Source organism: Pristiophorus japonicus, chromosome 3 (genome assembly GCF_044704955.1).
Source record: "Pristiophorus japonicus isolate sPriJap1 chromosome 3, sPriJap1.hap1, whole genome shotgun sequence".
In the NCBI taxonomy this organism is placed as follows: Eukaryota; Metazoa; Chordata; class Chondrichthyes; family Pristiophoridae; genus Pristiophorus; species Pristiophorus japonicus.
The window spans coordinates 209,355,397-209,379,234 of record NC_091979.1 but is presented as its reverse complement, the minus strand read 5'-3'; the positions used below and the strand labels follow the sequence as shown (position 1 = coordinate 209,379,234).

Sequence of the window (23,838 nt, the reverse complement as noted above, 5' to 3'; positions counted from 1 at the left end):
AACATCTCCATTTCCACACTAACTCATTAATATCTTAATTCCCACACTAACTCATTAATATCTCCATTCCTGCACTAACTCATTAACATCTTCATTCTCGCACTACCTCATTAATATCTCCATTCCCACACTATCTCATTAATATCTTAATTCCTGCACTAACTCATTAATATCATTACCACACTAACTCATTAATATCTCCATTTCCACATTAACTCATTAATATCACCATTCCCGCACTAACTCATTAATATCTGCATTCCCGCGCTAACTCATTAATATCTCCATTCCCACATTAACTCATTAATATCACCATTCCCGCACTAACTCATTAATATCTGCATTCCCGCGCTAACTCATTAATATCTCCATTCCCACATTAACTCATTAATATCACCATTCCCGCACTAACTCATTAATATCTGCATTCCCGCGCTAACCCTTTAATATCTCCATACTTGCGCGAGCTCATTAATATCTCCTTTCCCGCACTAATTCTTTAATATATCCATATCCGCACTAACTCATTATATCTCCATTCCCGTCATAACTCGTTAATATCTCAATTCCCACACTAACTCTTTAATATCGCCATTCACACACTAATTCATTAATATCTCCTTTCCCGCACTGACTCATTAATATCTCCATTCCCGCATTAACTCATTAATATCTCTATGCCCGCACTAACAAATTAAAATCTCTATTCCCGCACAAACTCATTAATATTTCCATTCCCGCAGTAACTCATTAAAATTACCATTCCTGCACTAACTCTTTAATATCAACATTCCCACGCAAACTCATTAATATCTGCACTCCCGCATTAATTCATTAATATCTATATTCCCACATTAACTCTTTAATGTCTCCATTCCCGCACAAAACCATTAACATCTCTATTCCTGTACTAATTCCTTAATATCTCCATTCCAACATTAACTCATTAATATCTCCATTCCCACATTAACTCATTAATATTTCCATTCACACACTGACTCATTAAGAAATCGATTCCCGCACAAATTCATTAATATATCCATTCCCGCAATAACTCTTTACTATTTTCATTCCTGCACTAACTCATTAATATCTCCATTCCAACATTAACTCATTAATATCTTCATTACCGTCGTAACATTAATATCTCCATTCATGCACTCACTCATTAATATCTCCATTCCCGCACTAACTCATTAATATCATCATTCCTTCACTTACTCATGAATATGTTCATTCCCGCACTAACTCATTAATATCTCCATTCCTGCACTAATGCATTAATATCTCCATTCCCGCAGTAACTCAATAATATCTCCATTTCCATTCCTACTCATTAATATCTACATTTCCAAAGTAACTCATTAATATCTTCATTCCCAATTAACTCATTAATATCTGCATTCACGCACTAACTCTTTAATATCTCCGTTTCCGCACTAACTCATCAATATCTTAATTAAATTAATCTAAGCGTTAAGTCCTGGTAGGACAGCTCAGACACATGTTATGCTCCTCCTGTACTATGTGGGAAGTCAGGGACGCTTCCGGTGTCCCTAACAACTACTTGTGCAGGAAGTGCATCCGCCTGCAGCTGCTAACAGACCACATTGCTGCACTGGAGCTGCAGGTAGATTCACTCTGGAGCATCCACGATGCTGAGGTGGACGTGAATAGTACGTTTAGTGAGCTGGTCTTACCGCAGGTAAAGGGTATACAGCCAGATCGGGAATGGGTCACCAACAGGAAGAGCAATGAAAGGAAGGTAGTGCAGGGGCCCCCTGCTGTCATTCCCCTGCAAAACAGATACATCACTTTGGGTACTGTTGGGAGGGATGACTCATCAGGCGAGGGCATTAGCAGCCAAGTTCATGGCACCATGGGTGACTCTGCTGCACAGGAGGGCAGGAAGAAGAGTGGGAGATCTATAGTGATAGGGGATTCAATTTTAAGGCGAATAGATAGACGTTTCTGCGGCTGCAATCGAGACTCCAGCCAGTTGTTGTGATGCATATTGGTACCAGCGATATAGGTAAAAAATGGGATGAGGACTTACGAGACGAATTTAGGGAGCTAAGAGCTAAATTAAAAAGTAGGGCCTCAAAAGTAGTAATCTCAGGATTGCTACCAGTGCTACATGCTAGTCAGAGTAGGAATCGCAGGATAGCTCAGATGAATACGTGGCTTGTGCAGTGGTGCAGAAGGGACATCCCTGGGACATTGGAACCGGTTCTGGGGGAGGTGGGACCAGTACAAACTGGACGGTCTGCACCTGGGCAGGACCGAAACCAATGTTCTAGGGAGAGCGTTTGCTAGTGCTGTTGGGGAGGAGTTAAACTAATATGGCAGGGGGATGGGAACTTATGCAGGGAGACAGAGGGAAGTAGAATGGGGGCAGAAGCAAAAGATAGGAAGAAGAAAAGCAAAACTGGAAGTCAGAGAAACCTAAGGCAAAAAGCAAGAAGGGCCACATTACAACAAAATTCTAAAGGGGCAAAGTGTGTTAGAAAGACAAGCCTGAAGGCTTTGTGCCTCAACGCGAGGAGTATGCGGAATAAGGTGGACGAATTAACTGTGCAGATAGCAGTTTACGGTTATGATGTAATTGGCATCACGGAGACATGGCTCCAGGGTGACCAAGGCTGGGAACTCAACATCCAGCGGTATTCAACATTTAGGAAGGAATGACAGAAAGGAAAAGGAGGCAGGTGGCATTGCTGATTAAAGAGGAAATTAATGCAATAGTAAGAAAGGACATTAGCTTGGATGATGTGGAATCGGTTTGGGTGGAGCTACGGAATACCAAAGGTCAGAAAACGCTCATGGGAATTGTGTACAGACCACCAAACAGTAGCAGTGAGGTTGGGGACAGCATCAAACAAGAAATTAGGGATACGTGCAATAAAGGTACAGCAGTTATCATGGGTGACTTTAATCTACATATTGATTGGGTTAACCAAACTGGTAGCAATGCGGTGGTGGAGGATTTCATGGAGTGTATTAGGGATGGTTTTCGAGACCAATATATCGAGGAACCAACTAAGGAGCTGGCCATCCTAGACTGGGTGATGTGTAATGAGAAAGGACTAATTAGCAACCTTGTTGTGTGAGGCCTCTTGGGAAAGAGTGACCATAACATGGTAGAATTCTTTATTAAGATGGAGGGTGACACAGTTAATTCAGAAACTATGGTCCTGAACTTAAGGAAAGGTAAACTCAATGGTTCGAGGCGTGAATTGGCTAGAATAGGCTGGCAAATGATACTTAAAGGGTTGACGGTGGATAGGCAATGGCAAACATTTAAAGATCACATGGATGAACTTCAGCAATTGTATATCTCTGTCTGGAGTAAAAATAAAACGGGGAAGGTGGCTCAACTGTGGCTAACAAGGGAAATTAAGGATAGTGTTAAATCCAAGGAAGAGGCATATAAATTGGCCAGAAAAAGCAGCAAACCTGAGGACTGGGAGTAATTTTGAATTCAGCAGAGGAGGACAAAGGGTTTAATTAAGAGGGGGAAAATAGAGTACGAGAAGAAGCTTGCCGGGGACATAAAAACTGACTGCAAAAGCTTCTATAGATATGTGAAGAGAAAAAAATTAGTGAAGACAAACATAGGTCCCTTGCCATTGGATTCAGGTGAATTTATAATGGGGAACAACGAAATGGCAGAACAATTGAACAAGTACATTCGTTCTGTCTTCACGATGGAAGACACAAATAACCTTCCGGAAGTACTAGGGGACCGAGGGTCTTGTGAGAAGGAGGAACTTGAAGATATCCTTATTAGGCAGGAAATTGTGTTGGGGAAATTGAGGGGATTAGAGGCCGATAAATCCCTGGTGCATGATTGTCTGCATCACAGGGTACTTAAGGAAATGGCCCTAGAAATAATGGATGCATTGGTGATCATTTTCCAACAGTCTACCGACTCTGGATCAGTTCCTATGGACTGGAGGGTAGCTAATGTAACACCACTTTTTAAAAAGGGAGGGAACGAGAAAGCCGGTTAGCCTGACATCAGTAGTGGGGAAAATGTTGGAATCAATTATTAAGGATAAAAGAACAGCGCATTGGGAAAGCAGTGACAGGATCGGTCCAAGTCAGCATGGATTTGTGAAGAAGAAATCATTCTTGACAAATCTTCTGGAATTTTTTGAGGATGTAACTCGTAGAGTGGACAAGGGAGAACCAGTAGATGTGATGTATTTTGACTTTCAAAAGGCTTTTGACAAGGTCCCACACAAGAGATTAGTATGCAAAATCAAAGCACATGGTTTTAGGGGTAATATACTGACATGGATAGAGAACTGGTTGGCAGACAGGAAGCAGAGAGTCGGGATAAACGGGTCCTTTTCAGAAAGGCAGGCAGTGACTCGTGGAGTGCGCAGGTCTCAGTGCTGGGACCACAGCTCTTTACAATATACATCAATGATTTAGATGAAGGAATTGAGTGTAATATCTCCAAGTTTGCAGATGACGCGAAACTGGGTAGCGGTGTGAGCTGTGAGGGGGAGGCTAAGAGGCTGCAGGGTGACTTGGACAGGTTAGCTGAGTGGGCAAATGCATGGCAGATGCAGTGTGGATAAATGTGAGGTTATCCACTATGGGGGCAAAAACACAAAGGCAGAATAATATCTGAATGGCGGCAGACTAGGAAAAGGGGAGGTGCAATGAAACCTGGGTGTCATGGTTCATCAGTCATTGAAAGTTGGCATACAGGTACAGCAGGCGGTGAAGAAGGCAAATGGTATGTTGGCCTTCATAGCTAGGGGATTTGAGTATTGGAGCAGGGAGGTCTTACTGCAGTTGTACAGGGTCTTGGTGAGGCCTCACCAGGAATATTGTGTTCAGTTTTGGTCTCCTAATCTGATGAAGGACATTCTTGCTGTTGAGAGAGTGCAGCGAAGGTTCACCAGACTGATTCCCGGGATCGCTGGACTGCCATAAGAGGAGAGACTGGATCAACTGGGTCTTTATACATTGGAGTTAGAAGGATGAGAGGGGATCTCATAGAACCATATAAGATTCTGACGGGACGGGGCAGGTTAGATGCGGGTAGAATATTCCCGATGTTGGGGAAGTTCAGAACCAGGGGACATAGTCTTAGGATAAGCGACAGGCAATTTAGGACTGAGATGAGGAGAAACTTCTTCACTCAGAGAGTTGTTAACCTGTGGAATTCCCTGCCGCAGAGAGCTGTTGATGCAAGTTCATTGGATATATTCAAGATGGGGTTAGATATGGCCCTTACGGCTCAGGGGATCAAGGGGTATGGAGAGAAAGCAGGAAAGGGGTACTGAGGGAATGATCAGCCATGATCTTATTGAATGATGGTGCAGGCTCAAAGGGCCGAAGGGCCTACTCCTGCACCTATTTTCTATGTTTCTATGTTTCTATCTTCATTCCCGCACTAACTCATAAATATCTGCATTCCCACACTTACTCATTAATATCACCATTCCCGCACCAACACTTTAATATTTCCATTCCTGCACTAATGCATTAATATCTCCATTCCGCATTAACTCATTGAAATCTCCATTCCCACGTTAATTCATTATTATCATCATTCCTGCACGAACTCATTAATAACATTCCCGCATTAACTCATTAATATCTTCATTCCAGCGCTAACTCATTAATATCTCCTTTCTTGCAATAACGCATTAATATCTCAATTCCCACGCTAACTCATTAATATCTCCATAACCGCGCTAACACTTAATATCTGCTTCCCACATTAACTCTTTAATATCTTCAATCTGGCACTAACTCATTAATATCTCCTTTCCTGCACTAACACATTAATATCTGCATTCCTGTAGTAACTGTTTAATATTTCCATTCCTGTACAAACTCATTAATATCTTCAGTCCCGAACTAATATCTCCATTCCCACACTATGTCATTAATATCTCCATTCCCGCGCTAACTCATTAATATCTCCATTCCCACACTAACTCATTAATATCTCCATTCCCACAGTAACTCATTAATATCTACATTCCCGTGCTAACTCTTTAATATCACCATTCACGCATTCACTCATTAATATCTCCATTCCCGCACTAACTCATTAATATCTTCATTTCTGCAATTACTCATTAATATAATCATTCCCGCACTAACACTTTAATATTAACATTCCCGCACTAACCCATTAACATCTGCATTCCCGCACTAACGCATTAATATCTCCATTCCCACATTAACTCATTGAAATCTCCATTCCCACGTTAATTCATTAATATCTCCATACTCGCACTAACTCATTAATATCTCCATTCCCGTGCTAACTCTTTAATATCATCATTACCGCATTAACTCATTAATGTCCCCATTCCCACACAAAAACGCTAACATCTCCATTCTCGCATGAACTCATTATCATCATTCCTGCACTAACACATTAATATAATTCCCGCATTAACTCATTAATATCTTCATTTCCGTCGTAACATTAAAATCTCCATTCCCGCGCTAACTCATTAATATCTCCATTCCCCCATTAACAACTCCATTCCCAAGTTAGCTCATTAATATCTTAATTCCCGCTCTAACTCATTAAGTCTCCATTCCCGCACAAACTCTTTAATAACTTCATTCCCCCACGACATCTTTAATATCTCCATTCCCACACTTACTCATTAATATCTTAATTCCTGCACTAACTCATTAATATATTTCCCTCACCAACTCATTAATATCTTCATTCCCACATTAACTCATTAATATCTCCATTCCCACACTATCTCATTAATATCTGCACTTCCGCAATAACTCATTATCTCTATTCCCGCACTAACTCATTAATATCTACATTCCCGTACTAACACTTTAATATTTCCATTCCTGCACTATGGCATTAATATCTCCATTCCCACACTAACTCATTGAAATCTCCATTCTCAAGTTAATTCATTAATATCTACATTCCCACATTAACTCATTATTGTCTCCATTCCCGCACAAATTCATTAATATCATTCCCGCATTAACTCATTAATCTCTTCATTCCAGCGCTAACTCATTAATATCTCAAGAACCACGCTAACACATTAATATCTGCATTCCCGACATACTCAGTAATATCTCCATTCCCATACTAACTCATTAATATCTGCATTCCCACATTAACTCTTTAATATCTTCATTCTCGCACTAACTCATTAAGATCTCCTTTCCCGCACTAACACATTAATATCTGCATTCCTGCAGTAACTGTTTAATATTTCCATTCCTGTCCTAACTCATTAATATCTTCAGTCCCGAACTAATATCGCCTTTCCCGCACTATGTCATTAATATCTGCATTTCCGCAATAATTCATTATCTCCATTCCCGCACGAACTCATTATCATCATTCCCGCACTAACACGTTAATATCATTCCCGCATTAACCCATTAATATCTTCATTCCCGCGCTACCTGATTAATTCTCCCTTCCCGCACTAACACATTAATGTCTCAATTACCGCGCTAACTCATTAATATCTCCATAACCGCGCTAACTCGTAATATCACCATTCACGCACTAACTCATTAATATCTCCATTCCCGCACAAACTCTTTAATAACTTCATTCCCCCATGTCATCATTAATATCTCCATTCCAACACAAGCTCATTAATATCTTCATTCCCTCACTAACTCATTAATATCTCCATTCCAGCATAAACTCATTAATATCATCATTCCCGCACTACTCATTAATATCATTCCCGCATTAACAGTAATATCTTCATTCCTGCACTAACTCTTTAACATTTCCATTGCCGCACTACCTGATTAATATCTCCATTCCCACACTAACTCATATATATCTTCATCCCTGCACTAACTGATTAATATCATTCCCGCACTAACTCTTTAATATCTCCATTCCCACATTAACTCATTAAGAACTCAATTCCCGCACAATCTCATTAATATCTCCATTCCTGCACTAACTCATTAATATATTTCCCCTACTAACTCATTAATATCTTCATTCCCACACTATCTCATTAATATCTTCATTCCCACAACAACTCATTATCTCCATTCATGCACTAACTCATGAATATGTTCATGCCCACACTAACTCATTAATATCTCCATTCCCGCACTAACTCATTAATATCTCCATTCCCGCACTCACTCATTAATATCTCCATTCCCGCACTAACTCATTAATATCTCCATTCCTGACAAACACATTAATATCTTTATTCCTGCGCTAAATTATTAATAGCTCCAATTCCTGCACTAACTCATTAATATCGCCATTCCTGCATTAACATTAATATTTGCATTCATGCATCAATTCATTAACATCTCCATTCCCAAGTTAGCTCATTAATATCTACATTCCCGCACTAACTCATTAACATCTGTATTCCCGCATGAACTCATTAATATCATTCCCGAATTAACATTAATATCATCATTCCCTCACTTACTCATTAATATTTCCATTTCTGCACTCAGGCATTAATATTTCCATTCCTGCACTCAGGCATTAATATCTCCATTCCCGCGCTAACTCTTTAATATCACCATTACCACATTAACTCATTAATGTCTCCATTCCCACACAAAAACATTAACATCTCCTTTCCCACACTAACTCATTAATATCTCCATTCCCACATTAACTTGTTAAGACTCGATTTCTGCACAAAGTCATTAATATCTCCATTCCCGCATTAATATCTCCATTCCCACACTATCTCATTAACATCTGCATTTCCACACGAACTCATTATCATCATTCCCGCACTAACAAGTTAATATAATTCCCGCATTAACTCATTAATATCTCCATAACCGCGCTAACACTTTAATATCACCATTCACGCACTAACTCATTAATATCTCCATTCCCACGTTAGCTCATTAATATCTACATTCCCACATTAACTCATTGATATCTTCAATTCCTGCTCTAACTCATTCATGTCTACATTCACGCATAAAATCATTGGTATCTCCATTCCCGCACAAGCTCTTAAATAACTTCATTCCCCCACGTCATCATTAATATCTTTATTCCCGCACTACTCATTAATAACTTCATTCCCTCACTAAATCATTAATATCTCCATTCCCACACTAACTCATTAATATCTTCATTCCCACACTAAATCATTAATATATCCATGCCCGCACTACTCATTAATATCTTCATTCCCACACTAAATCATTAATATCTCCATTCCCACACTAACTCATTAATATCTTAATTCCCTCACTAAATCATTAATATCTCTATGCCCGCACTACTCATTAATATCTTCACTCGCACACTAAATCATTAATATCTCCATTCCCGCACTTACTCATTAATATCTTAATTCCGGCACTAACTCATTAATATATTTCCCGCACTAATTCATTAATATCTCCATTCCCACACTAACTTGTTAAGACTCGATTCCCGCACAAAGTCATTAATATCTCCATTCCCGTGCTAACTTTTTACTATCTCCATAACTGTGCTAACACATTAATATCTCCATTCCTGACAAACTCATTAATATCTTCATTCCCGCGCTAAATGATTAATATCTCCAATTCCTGCACTAACTCATTAATATCGCCATTCCCGCATTAACATTAATATTTGCATTCATGCATTAACTCATTAACATCTCCATTCCCAAGTTAGCTCATTAATATCTACATTCCCGCAATACCTAATTAATATCTCCATTCCCGCATGAACTCATTAATATCTACATTCCCGCACCAACTCTTTATTACCTCCATTCCCACAAAGAATCATTAATATCTCCATGCCCGCATTAACACTTTACTATCTCCATTCCCGCACTAACTCATTAATATCTCCATTCCTGACAAACTCATTAATATCTCCAATTCCTGCACTAACTCATTAATCTCTCCATTCCCCCATTAACATTGATATTTGCATTCACGCATTAATTCATTAACATCTCCATTTCTGAATTAGCTCATGAATATCTACATTCCCATGTTAACTCATTAATATCTTCATTCCGGCACTGACTCATTCATGTCTCCATTCAGAAACAAAATCATTAACATCTCCATTTCGGCACTAACTCTTTAATATCTCCATTCCCGCACTAACGCTTTAATAACTTCATTCCCCCATGACCTCATTAATATCTCCATTCCCGCACTACTCATTAATATCTACATTCCCACACTAACTCATTAACATCTCCATTCCCAAGTTAACTCATTAATACCTATATTCCTGCACTAACTCATTCATGTCTCCATTCAGAAACGAAATCAGTAATATCTCCATTCCCACACGAACTCATTAATATCTTCATTCCCTCACTAACGCATTAATATCATTCCCGAATTAACATTAATATCTTTATTCCCACATTAACTCATTAATATCACCATTCCCACACTATCTCGTTAAGAACTCGATTCCCACACAAACTCATTAATATCTCCATTCCCGCGCCAACTCTTTATTACCTCCATTCCTACAAAGAATCTTTAACATCTCCATTCCCACACTAACACTTTACTATCTCCATTCCCGCATGAACTTATTATCATCTTTCCCGCACTAACTCATTAATATAATTCCCACATTAACTCATTAATATCTCTATTCACGCACTAACTCATAAATAATCATAATTCCCGAACAAACTCATTGATATGTTCATTCTCGCACTGACGCATTAATATCTCCATCCCCGCGCTAACTCATTAATATCTCCATTCCCGCACTAGCTCATTAATATCTCCATTCCCGCACGAACTTACTAATTTCATCATTCCCACACTACACATTAATATCATTTGCGCATTAACATTAATGTCTTCATTCCCGCACTTACTCTTTAATAGCTCCATTCCCACATTAACTCATAAATAGCTACATTCCCACATTAAATCATTAATATCACCATTCCCACACAAACTCATTAAGAACTCAATTCCCACAGAAACTCATTAATATCTGCATTCCCACACTAACTCATTAATATATTCGTTCATTCATTAACTCAACAATATCTCAATTCCCGCACTAACTCAGTAATACCTTCATTCCCATTGTAACTCATTAATATCTCCATTTCCGTGCTAACTCATTAATATCTTCATTCCTGCACTAACTCATTCATGTCTCCATTCACGCACAAAATCATTAATAACTTCATCACCCCTCGACCTCATTAATATCTCCATTCCCGCACAAACTCATTAATTTCATCATTCCTGCACTACTCATTAATATCATTCCCAAATTAACATTAATATCTCCATTCCCTCATGAAATCATTATTACCTCCATTCCCACGTTAACTCCTTAATATCTGCATTCTCACATTAACTCGTTAATACCTCCATTCCCACACGAACTCATTAAGAAGTCGATACCCGCACAAACTCATTAATATTCCCATTCCCACTCTAACTCATTAATATCTTCATTCCCACACTAACTCATTAATATCTCCATTACCGCACTAACATTGAGATCTCCATTCCCACATTAACTCATTAATATCTCCATTCTCACATTAACTCATTAATATGTTCATTCCCGCTCCAACTCATTAATATCTCCATTCCCACATTAACTCATTAATATGTTCATTCCCGCATGAACTACTTAATATTTTCATTCTCGCACAAATTCATTAATATCTGCATTCCCACATTAACTCTTTAATATCGTCGTTCCCGCACTAACTCTTGAACATCTCCATTCCCGCACAAACTCTTTAATAACTTCATTCCCACACTAACTTATTAATATTTCCATTCCCGCACTAACTCATTAATATTTCTGTTGTGTATCTGTAAAGCATGCACACCCATGTTCCACCACCAGTGAGCGCCCCTGAAGTCCCAAGGGAGCCCAGCATCCCTTGGGAGCACTGTATATAAGCCGGCCCCTAAGACCTGTTCCTCACTCTGGAGTATCTTAATAAAGACTGAGGTCACTGTTACTTTAACCTCCCTGTGTGCAGTCTCATCTGTGTTAGGAACACAATAACTGGTGACGAGTATACAACTCCAACGCAAAGATGCAGCAAACTGTGGGCATCCTGGAGAAATTCTCAGAGGGTGAGGACTGGGAAGTCTATGTTGAATGGCTAGACCAGTACTTTGTAGCCAACGAGCTGGACGGAGAAGGAAGCGCTGCAAAAAGGAGAGCGGTCCTCCTCATGGTTTGCGGGACACCAACATACAGCCTCATGAAGAATCTTCTGGCTCCGGTGAAACCCACAGATAAGTCGTATGAGGAGCTGTGTACACTGGTTCGTGAGTATCTTAACCCGAGGGAGAGTGTGCTGATGGCGAGGTATCGGTTCTACACGTGCCAGCGATCTGAAGGTCAGGAAGTGGCGAGCTACCTCGATGAGCTAAGGCGACTTGCAGGACAATGTAATCTTGATGGCTACCTGGAGCAGATGCTCAGAGACACTTTTTTGTACTGGGCATTGGCCATGAGACCATCCTACGAAAACTTTTGACTGTAGAGACACCATTGCGATAACACAGGCGTTTATGTCCACCAGTGATAATACCAAACAAATCTCTCAGCACACAAGTGCTAGCAATGTTCATAAATTAACTGGAACTGTGTTTGCGAGCAGAAATGTACAGGGCAGAAACCACAAGTTTGCAACTGCCAGCAGGCCTCAGGTGACCCAGATGACTCAGAGTCCCCAACAAAGGATGAATGCAAGGCAATTCACACCTTGTTGGTATTGTGGAGGCTTCCATTCAGCCTATTCATGCCGCTTCAAAGGATATGTTTGCAAGAGCTGTGGAACAATGGGGCACCTCCAACGAGCTGCAAAACCTGCTAACCACCACGTGGCAGAGGAAGATCGATCCATGGTGGATCAAAGCAATTTTGAGCCTCAGAGAGAGGAGGCAGATGCTGAAGTACACGGGGTGCACACATTTTCGACGAAATGTCCACCTATAATGCTAAATGTAAAATTGAATGGCTTACCCGCAGCCATGGAACTGGACACTGGCGCTAGCCAATCCATCATGAGTAAAAAGATGTTTGAGAGACTGTGGTGCAACAAGGCACTCAGACTAGCCCTGAGCCCCAGCCACACGAAACTGAGAACGTGCACCAGAGAGCTCATCACTGTCTTGGGCAGCGCCATGGTCAAGGTCATCTAAGAGGGCACGGTGCACGAACTGCCACTCTGGATTGTCCCAGGTGATGGCCCCACACTGCATGGAAGGAGCTGGCTGGGCAAAATCCACTGGAACTGAGATGACATCCAAGCGCTATCACATATCGATGAGGCTCATGTATCCAGCTTCTTAACAAATTTCCTTCCCTTTTTGAGCCAGGCATTGCAAACTTTTCCGGGGCGAAGGTGCGGATCCACTTGGTCCCAGAGGCACGACCCATTCACCACAAGGCGCGTGCAGTACCTCACATGATGAGGGAGAGAGTGACAATCGAGCTGGACAGGCTGCAACGCGAGGGCATCACCTCCCCAGTGGAATTCAGTGAGTGGGCCAGCCCAATTGTTCCAGTACTCAAAAGTGATGGCGCGGTCAGGATATGCGGTGATTATAAAGTAACTATTAATCGTTTCTCGCTACAGGACCAATACCCGCTGCCCAAGGCAGACGACCTATTTGCGATGCTGGCAGGAGGCAAGACGTTCACCAAGTTCGACCTGACTACGGCCTACATGACGCAGGAGCTGGAGGAGTCTTCGAAGGGCCTTACCTGCATCAACACGCACAAGGGACTGTTCATCTACAACAGATGCCCGTTTGGAATTCGGTCGGCTGCAGCAATGTTCAGAGAAACATGGAGAGCCTACTCAAAGTCGGGACCACGCACGGTGGTTTTTCAGGATGACATATAGGTCACGGGTCGGGACACCGTCGAGCACCTACAAAACCTGGAGGAGGTCCTCCAGCGACTGGATCGCGTAGGGCTGTGGCTGAAGAGGTTGAAATCGTCTTCATGACAACAGAAGTGGAGTTTTTGGGGAGAAAGATCGCGGCGGACGGCATTCGGCCCACAGACGCCAAGACAGAGGCTATCGGGAACGCGCCCAGGCCACAGAACGTCGCGGAGCTGCGGTTGTTCCTGGGACTCCTCAACTATTTTGGTAACTTCCTACTGGGGTTAAGCACCTTCTTAGAGCCCCTACATGTGTTATTGTATAAAGGTGAGAACTGGGTATAGGGAAAAAAACCAAGTAATTGCTTGTATTGTATAACCTGTGTAAAAGACTTGTGCTAGCATGTGATGCGTCGTCGAACAGAGTCGGGTGTGTATTACAACAAGCTAACGTTGCGGGGAAGTTGCAACCTTTCACCTATGCCTCCAGGAGCTTGTCTTAGGCTGAGAGGGCCTACACAGCATGATTGAGAAAGAGGCATTAGCGTGTGTGTTCGGGGTAAAGAAAATGCATCAATACCTGTTTGACCTCAAATTTGAGCTGGAAAACGATCACAAGCCCCTCATATCCCTGTTCGCTGAAAACAGGGGGATAAATACTCATGCCTCAACCTGCATACAAAGGTGGGCACTCGCGCAATCAACGTTTTACGATACGCCACAGGCCAGCCACCGAGAACTGTGCGGATGCTCTCAGTCGGCTACCGTTCCACGGAGATGGAAATGGCGCAGCCTGCAAACTTGTTGATGGTGGCACAGCCCGCAGACTTGTTGATGGTCATGGAAGCGTTTGAAAATGATAAATCACCTTTCACGGCCCGCCAGATTCGGACTTGGACCAGCCAAGATCCTCTGCTGTCCCTAGTAAAAAAACTGTGTACTGCATGGGAGCTGGGCCAGCATCCCCGTTGAAATGCAAGAGCTAATCAAGCCGTTCCAGCGGCGAAAGGACGAGCTGTCCATTCATGCAGACTGCCTGTTGCGGGGTAACCGCGTAGTGCTACCCAAAAAGGGCAGGGAGACGTTCATCTCGGATCTCCACAGCACACACCAGGGTATAGTAATGATGAAATCGATAGCCAGATCCCACGTGTGGTGGCCCGGTATCGATTCTGACTTAGAGTCCTGTGTACGGCAATGCCGCATGTGTGCTCAGTTGAGCAATGCGCCCAGAGAGGCACCACTAAGTTTGTGGTCCTGGCCGTCCAGACCATGGTCAAGGATCCATGTCGACTATGCGGGCCCGTTTCTCGGTAAAATGTTCCTGGTGGTGGTGGATGCTTTTTCAAAATGGATTGAATGTGAAATAATGTCGGGAAGCACTGCCACCGCCACCATTGAAAGCCTAAGGGCCATGTTTGCCACCCACGATCTGTCTGACATACTGGTCAGTGACAACGGGCCATGTTTCACCAGTGCCGAATTTAAAGAATTCATGACCCCCAATGGGATCAAACATGTCACCTCGGCCCCATTTCAACCAGCCTTCAATGAGCAGGCAGAGCGGGCAGTACAAACAATCAAACAGAGCGTTAAATGAGTCACAGAAGGCTCAGTCCAAACCCACCTGTCCCGAGTACTGCTCATCTACCGCACGAGACCCCACTCGCTCACAGGGGTGCCCCCGGCTGAGCTACTCATGAAAAGAACACTTAAAACCAGACTCTCGCTGGTTCACCCCAACATGCATGATCAGGTAGAGAGCAGGCGGCAGCAACAAAATATAAACGATGGTCGCGCCACTGTGTCACGGGAAATTGATCTGAATGACCCAGTGTATGTGCTAAACTATGGACATGGTCCCAAGTGGATCGCGGGCACGGTGATAGCTAAAGAAGAGAGTAGGGTGTTTGTAGTCAAACTAGACAATGGACAAATTTGCATAAAGCACCTGGACCAAACGAGGCTGCGGTTCACAGACTGCCCTGAACAACCCACAGCAGACACCACCTTTTTCGAGCCCACAAGACATACCCAAAGGATCAATGACACCACACCGGACCAGGAAATTGAACCCATCACACCCAACTGTCCAGCAAGGCCAGGCTCTCCCAGCAGCCCTACAGGGCCAACAACACACCAGCACAGGAGGGCACAGCCAATACACCAGAACGGACATTTGTACCGAGGCGGTCCACCAGGGAAAGAAAGGCTCCCGACCACCTCACCTTGTAAATAGTTTTCACTTTGACTTTGTGGGGGAGTGATGTTATGTATCTGTAAAGCATGCACTCCCATGTTCCACCACCAGGTTGCGCATCCTCTGACTTCCCAAGGGCTCCCAGCATCCCTTGGGAGCACTGTATATAAGCCGGTCCCTAAGGCCTGTTCCTGACTCTGAAGTGTCTTAATAAAGACTGAGGTCACTGTTACTTTAACCTCCCTGTGTGCAGTCTCATCTGTGTTAGGAGCACAATAATTTCCACTTCTGCAATAACTCATTAATATCTTCATTCCCGCACAAACACATTAATATCTTCATTCCGGCACCTAATCATTAATATCTCCATTCGTGCACTAACTCATTAATATCTCCATTTCTGCATTAACTCATTAATATCTCTATTCCTGCATTAACTCATTAATATCTTCATTCCCACACTAACGCATTAATATCTCCACTTCCACATTAACTCATTCATATATCGATTCCCACATTAAAACATTAATATCTCCATTCCCGCACTTATTTTTAATATCTTAATTCTCGCACGAACTCATTAATATTAACATTCAGGAAATAACTCATTAATATATTTTTTCCCGCGCTAACTGATTAATATCTCCATTCCAGCAATAACTCATTAATATCTACATTCCTGCATTAACTTATTAATAACTGCATTCCCGCATTAACTCATTAAAAACACAATACCCGTACTAAATCATTAATATCTCCATCCCCACATGAAATCATTAATATCTCCATTCCCACATGAAATCATTATTATCTCCATTCCCACACTAATATTAATATCTCCATTCCTGCATTAATTATTTAATATCAACATTCCTGCACTAACTCATTAATATCTCCACTTCCGCATTAACTCATTAATAACTTCATTCCCGTACTAACTCATTAATATCTGCATTCCCTCATGAAATCATAATTATCTCCATTCCCACATTAACTCCTTAATATCTGCATTCCCACATTAACTCATTAAGAAATCGGTTCCTGCACAAACTCATTAATATCTCCATTCCCTCACTAATTAATTAATATCTTCATACATGCATTAATTTTTAATATCTTCATTCTCGAATTAGCTCATTAATATCTTCATTTGCGCACTAACTCATTAATATATTCATTCCGGAACATGCTCTTTAATATCTCCATTCCCGCACGAACTCATTAATATCATCATTCCTGCACTAACTCATTAATATCTACATTCCCACATTAAAACATTAATATCCCCATTCCTGTGTTAACGCATTAATATCTTCATTCCCGCACAGCTCATTAGTATTTGCACTCCCGCATTAACTCATTAATATCTCCATTCCCACATTAACTCATTAATATCTTAATTCCCGCCCTAACTACTTAATGTCTTCATTCTCGCATGAATTCATTAATATCTCCACTCCCACAATAACTCTTCAATATCTCCATTTCCGCAATAACTCATTAATATCTTCATTCCCACACTAACTCATTCATATCTCCTTTCTCACATTAACTCATTAATATATCCATTCCCGCACTAACTCATTAAGAAATCGGTTCCCGCACAAACTCATTAATATCTCCATTCCCACACTAGTTAATTAATATCTTCATACATGCATTAATTTTTAATATCTTCATTCTCGAACTAGCACATTAATATCTTCATTGCCGCACTAAATCATTAACATTTCCATTCCCGCACGAACTCTTTAATAACATCATTCCCACACTAACTTATTAATATCTCCATTCCCGCTCTAACTCATTCATATCACTATTCCCACATTAACTCAATATTATCTCCATTACCACATTAACTCATTAATATCTTCATTCTCACACTATCTCATTAATATCTCCATTTCCTCACAAATCATTAAGAATTCGATTCCTGCACAAACTCATTAATATCACCATTCCCGCACTAACTTATTAATATCTTCATTCCCGCACTAACTAATAAATATCTCCATTCCCGCACTAACTCATGGATATCACCACTGCTGAACTAATTCATTAATATCTCCATTCCTGCACTAACTCTTTATTGTGCTAAATTTGTCTGGCTCTTTTATAAGTCTGCTCCTTTTATTAACTCTATTGGTATCAGCCTTGGCTCAGTGGCAGTTCTCATGCGCCTGAGGCAGATATTTATGTGTTCAAGGTCCACTTCAGAAACTTCAGCACCTAATTATGCTGATATTTCAGTGGAGCAACTTATACTAACTGTGTTCCGTCTACTTATACTTTACTGTGTGCTCCCTGTACTAACACTGGTCTCTGTTCTTATCACTACTAAATCTGGCATCCCTTCTAATTCTTTATGACCGCTGTCTCTTCACAAAATCTGTTCCCTGCACTATCAGGGGGACCATGATAATGATCAGCAGAGTGTCACATGCCACATTCTCCTTCCTTCTCTTTTGTGAGTAACATTTTCTTCAGCAGCTTCTCCAAAAACCTTCAACAGTAATCAGGAGCTCACAGTACCTAGCAGTGGAATAAACCAACATCCTGCCTCACTATCAGACAAAGTACAATATATCGCATCCTTCCCTGTTATCGGACCGGTCTGCCAGTGTCCATCCCATGTGGTATAAAGTCTAGAAATCATGAGTACAATATTTCTTGCTCATGCCAATACATTAGTTGATGTGTTAATTCCCTTGACCTGCTCGTTCTTCAACATTTTAATGACAGGATGGGATGAGCCTCAAAGTTCGTCACAGAACAGAGTAACAACTGGTACATTGAGAAAAGCAATTGATACAACTAAAACAAGTCATTTACTCATTGTTCCTTCATTAATGCAATATGTGTTCCCTGTTTGCCTCTTGCTCAGACAATAGTTTTAAGTAAATTTGGGCTGCAGAAAAAATATACAGAGCAACTCTTCCCCTTCCTTCGCTCAACAGTGCATCTATCTGAACTATTCTTGCTGAGTCACTTACCTTTGCGATCTGCACACACCAGTTGAGAAGCAGCTGGGAGCCAATGTTATCCTTGTGCTCACGGACATAATCCAGCAGGCAGCCATGGGGCATCAGCTGTGTGACGAGCTGGATTGTGGGACTGAGGCAAACACCCAAAAGGCGGACTAGGTGTGGATGGTCCATACTGGCCATTATTAGCGCCTCCTGTGGGGAGAAAGTACAAAGGCAAACACATGAAACACTGAGCAGGGGGACATGTATTAAACTTTACCTTCCCTGGATGGTATGTACACCATTCAAATAACCATTTATTGGCAACATTTCCAACAGTACAACAGATGGCGGGACTGGTTTTCCTCTGAATATTGCGCCTGGACACCAGTTCGATGGAGTCCACCCAACCTGAACCCGCCTGATCTATGGGGTTCAGGTCATTTGCATTGTCCAGACGCTCACCCACTACTAGCCAGGATCTAGTGCCAAGAAGCAGAAGAGGCTAGGTTCATCCTTTTGCCCAGGAGAAGTGGGCGCCAAGGTCGGTGCCTTAGGAACATAGGAACAGGAGAAGGCCATTCAGCTGCTCGAGATTGTTCTGCCACTCAATGAGATCATAGCTGATCTGTATCTTAACTCCATGTACCTGCCTTGGTTCCCTATCCCTTAATGCCCTTACCTAACAAAAACCCTTGCCAAAGGCCTTCGGTGTCAGTTCAAAACCTGTAAGGGGGAAAGGTTGCTTACCTGTGAGTCTTGTATCGTTTTGGGCTGACCCTCTGCCATGAACATAGAGGCTGAGGGCTTACTTCCACTGCTCCCCTACTCTTTAAAATGGGAAACTCTCAGGTGAATCAAGACTAAAATGAGGAGGTGGGGCCTGGAATGCCCCTCCTCCCCTATTAATAAGGCAGCCCTGAGCCTGAACTAATGGCAGACACAGGCAAACCCTCCCCACTTCCCCACCAGAAATCCTGGAGCAAAGGAACGTGGGCAGAGATCCAGCAGCCCTATTTCCTGTGCTTGGCATCCATGAGAACAGGCATTGGCTGAGTGCAAATCACAGGAAAATCAGCTATCATATGCATTAAGTAGAGAAGAGTCGATTTAAATGTGCTATCAGGAGGCGCTTCTTCATACCAATAAGCATCTACCAGGGAAGGGCATCGGAGATGAGATCTCAAAACATAGTTACGCACTTGTTTAGGAAAGTTGGAATACTAGACGAAGGCAATTCAGTGGTTTTTCACATCCTTGACTTGTCTTCTGTTCTTCGTGAAACATTTCTGTTTCTCCGATGCTTTAGTCCATTCTATCTAACCCAGAAACAAAGTTGGCGTCTGAAAATGTGATCATTTTTCACTGATGTTTCTCTTTTCAGCTGTTAATATGAGATTTTATGGGCAGTACGAACGTAAGAATATAAGAAATAGGAGCAGGAGTAGGCCATTTGACTCCTCAAGCCTGCTCCGCCATTCAATATGTTTATGGCTGATCTGATCATGGAATCAACTCCACATCCGTGCCCGCTCTCCATTTCCTTTTACTCTCTTATTGCTCAAAAATTTATCTATCTCCGCCTTAAATATATTCAATGACCCAGCCACAGCTCTCTGGGGCAGAGAATTCCAAAGATTTACAACCCTATGAGAGAAGAAATTCCTCCTCATCTCAGTTTTAAATGGACAGCCCCTTATTCTAAGACTTTGCCCCATAGTTCTATTTTCCCCTATGAGTGGAAACATCCTCTCTGCATCCACTTTGTCGAGCCCCCTCATTATCTTGTGTCTCAATAAGATCACCTCGCATTCTTCCGAACTCCAATGAGTATAGGCCCAACCTGCTCAACATTTCTTCATAAGTTAGCCCCTTCATCTCAGGAATCAACCTGGTGAACCTTCTCTGAACAGCCTTCAATGCAAGTATATCCCTCCTTAAATAAGGAGACCAAAACTGCACGCAGTACTCCAGGTGTGGCCTCACCAATACCCTATACAGTTGTAGCAGGACTTCTCTGCTTTTATACTTCATCCCCCTTGCAATAGAGGCCAACATTCCATTTGCCTTCCTGATTACTTGCTGTACCTGCAAATTAACTTTTTGTGTTTCATGCACAAGGACCCCCAGATCCCTCTGTACTGCAGCATTTTGTAATTTTTCTCCATTGAAATAATAATTTGCTTTTTTATTTTTTCTGCCAAAGTGGATAACCTTACACTTTCCCACATTATACTCCATCTTCCACATTTTTGTCCACTCATTTAACTTGTCTATATACTTTGCAGATTTTTTGTGTCCTCCTCATAACTTACTTTCCCAGCCACCTTTGTATCATCAGCAAACTTGGCTACATTACGCTTGGTCCCTTCATCCAAATCATTAATCTAGATTATAAATAGTTGAGGCCTCAGCAAGGATCCCTTCAGAACTTCAATATTCTCTGCCAAGTAGTGTCAGAATCATGCCTCCAGTAACTACTCAGTTCCTATTCCCAGATGCACCCTTTAGGGGAGACACTGGAGGCGATTTTTACATATTTCACCGATCGAGCAGGCAATGGGCCAGTGCAACTGTACCAGTAAGTGGCCCAACCATTCTCATGGCCGTGAATCATTTTAATTTGATCAGTAAACTGCCCGTGCTCAATGGGCACTGACAGTCAACTCGTCAAGTGGAGGTGGGGCAGGAAATACAGCCGCTCCTCCCCAACGCTGAACCTGAAGCGCAGGGGAGGGGGGAGGGGCAATTCTGAGTGACGTGCAGCGAGCAGGAAGGTTTTTGTGTGCACAGAAGAACCGTTCATGTGAAAAATCAGTTTGTTTTGTACTTTTCAGAGCAACCCCCAGCAGAAATTCTTATTTTGTATTCGTTGTCACAGTGGAGGAAGAGGAAGAAACGGTACAAGGGAACTTAAAAATAAGTCAAGGGAAGGAATTTATTGCACTTAATATTTTTTATGGTGCAGGTGCAGCATCCAAAATCCAGAATTCCAGAATCTGGAATGTTCCGAAATCTGGACTCCGGACTGATGGGTGGCAGGGTCGTCCGTAATCCATAAAATGTTTCGGTCTCCGGACCCGCTGACACTGCCAACCTCAAGGTCCTGCCACTGCCCGACCTCGGGCCTCACCTCACCGGTCCTTGCTGCACTCGCCGCTGCCCTTACATCGGGGCCTCCTTGCTGGCCTGCCTGAACACCTCCTCCACGACGGGGCCCGCCCACACACCTCCTCCACGAAGGGGCTCGCCTGAACACCTTCTCCATGATGGGGCCCTGCCCGCACAACTTCTCCACGACAGGGCCCACCTGAACACCTCCTCCATGACGGGGCCCCGCCCGCAAACCTCCTCCACAATGGGGCCCGCCCGAACAGCTGCTCCTCGGCGAGCACCCCCATCTCCCTTTCTGACATTCCAAAATCCAGAATTACCCAAACCTGGGCTCGGGTGTTTCCGGATTCGTGACGTCAGAAAGACGTTCCAAAATCTGAAAAAACGCGGAATCCGGAACGGCCTCGGTCCCGAGGGTTCTGGATTCTGGACGCTGCACCTGTAATGAAGAAAGTAACAGTTTCCAGGCTAGGGTGTGAACAGATTTTGTTAAGGGAAGGTCATGTCTGACTAACTTCATTTAATTTTTTGAGGAGGTAACAAGGAGGGTCGATGAGGGTAGTGCGTTTGATGTAATGTCTATGGATATGGATTTTCGCAAGGCTTTTGATAAGGTCTCACATGGAAGACTGGTCACGAAAGTAAAAGCCCATGCGATCTAAGACAAAGTGACAAGTTAGATCCAAATTTGGCTCAGAGGCAGGAAACAAAGGGTAATGCTCAATGGGTGTTTTTGTGAATGGAAGGCTGTTCCCAGTGGGGTTCCGCAGAGCACAGTACTAGGTCACTTGCTTTATATGGTATATATCAATGATTTAGTCTTGAATGTAAGGGGTATGATTAAGAAGTTTGCAGATGATACAAAGATTGACCGTGTAGTTGATAATGAAGAAGAAAGCTGTAGACTGCAGGAAGATATCAATGGACTGGTCCGGTGGGCAGAACTGTGGCAAATGGAATTCAATCTGGAGAAGGGTGAAGTAATACATTTGGGGAAGGCTAACAAGGCAAGTAAATGCGCAATAAATGGTAGGAGACTGAGAAGTGTAGATGAACAGAGGGACTTTGGAGTGCCTGTCCACAGATCTGCAGGACAGGTAGATAAGGTGGTTAGGAAGGCATTTGGGCTACTTGTCTTTATTAGCCGAGGCATAGAATATGAGCTGGAAGGTTATGCTTAAACTGTATATCGCAGTAGTTAGGCTACAGCTAGAGTACTGCGTGCAGTTCTGGTCACCACATTACAGGAAAGATATGATTGCATGAGAGAGGGTACAGAGGAGATTTACGAGGATGTTGCCTGGACTGGAGAATTTTAGCTATGAGGAAAGATTTGATAGGCTGGGGTTGTTTTCTTTTGAACAGAGAAGGCTGAGGGGAGATCTAATTGAGGAGTAAAAAATTATGAGCGGCCTAGATAAAGTGGACAGGAAGGGCCTATTTCCCTTAGCAGAGGGGTCAATAACCAGGGAGCATAGATTTAAAGTAATTGGTAGGAGGTTTAGAGGGGATTTGAGGAGAATCTTTTTCACCCAGAGGGTGGTGGGGGTCTGGAACTCACTGCCTAAAAGGTTGGTAGAGGCAGAAACCCTCATCGCATTTAAAAAGTACTTGGATATGCACTTGACGTGCCGTTAGTGACAAATGATATTAACTCAGAAGATCAAGATGTTGAATCAGTTTGGGTGGAGATAAGGAATAATAAGGGGAAAAAGTTG

The 23,838-nt window shown here is 42.4% G+C and overlaps 1 protein-coding gene across 1 annotated transcript in view; it reads right to left on the bottom strand.

Annotated features, from left to right (window-relative positions):
• LOC139255129 (receptor tyrosine-protein kinase erbB-4-like) overlaps positions 1-23,838 on the bottom strand; it is a 1,872,364-nt gene that overhangs the window by 678,550 nt on the left and 1,169,976 nt on the right. The window contains exon 20 of the mRNA XM_070873872.1: positions 19,034-19,219. Coding sequence (XP_070729973.1) covers positions 19,034-19,219 — 186 coding nt within the window. The remainder of the gene's footprint in view (positions 1-19,033; positions 19,220-23,838) is intronic.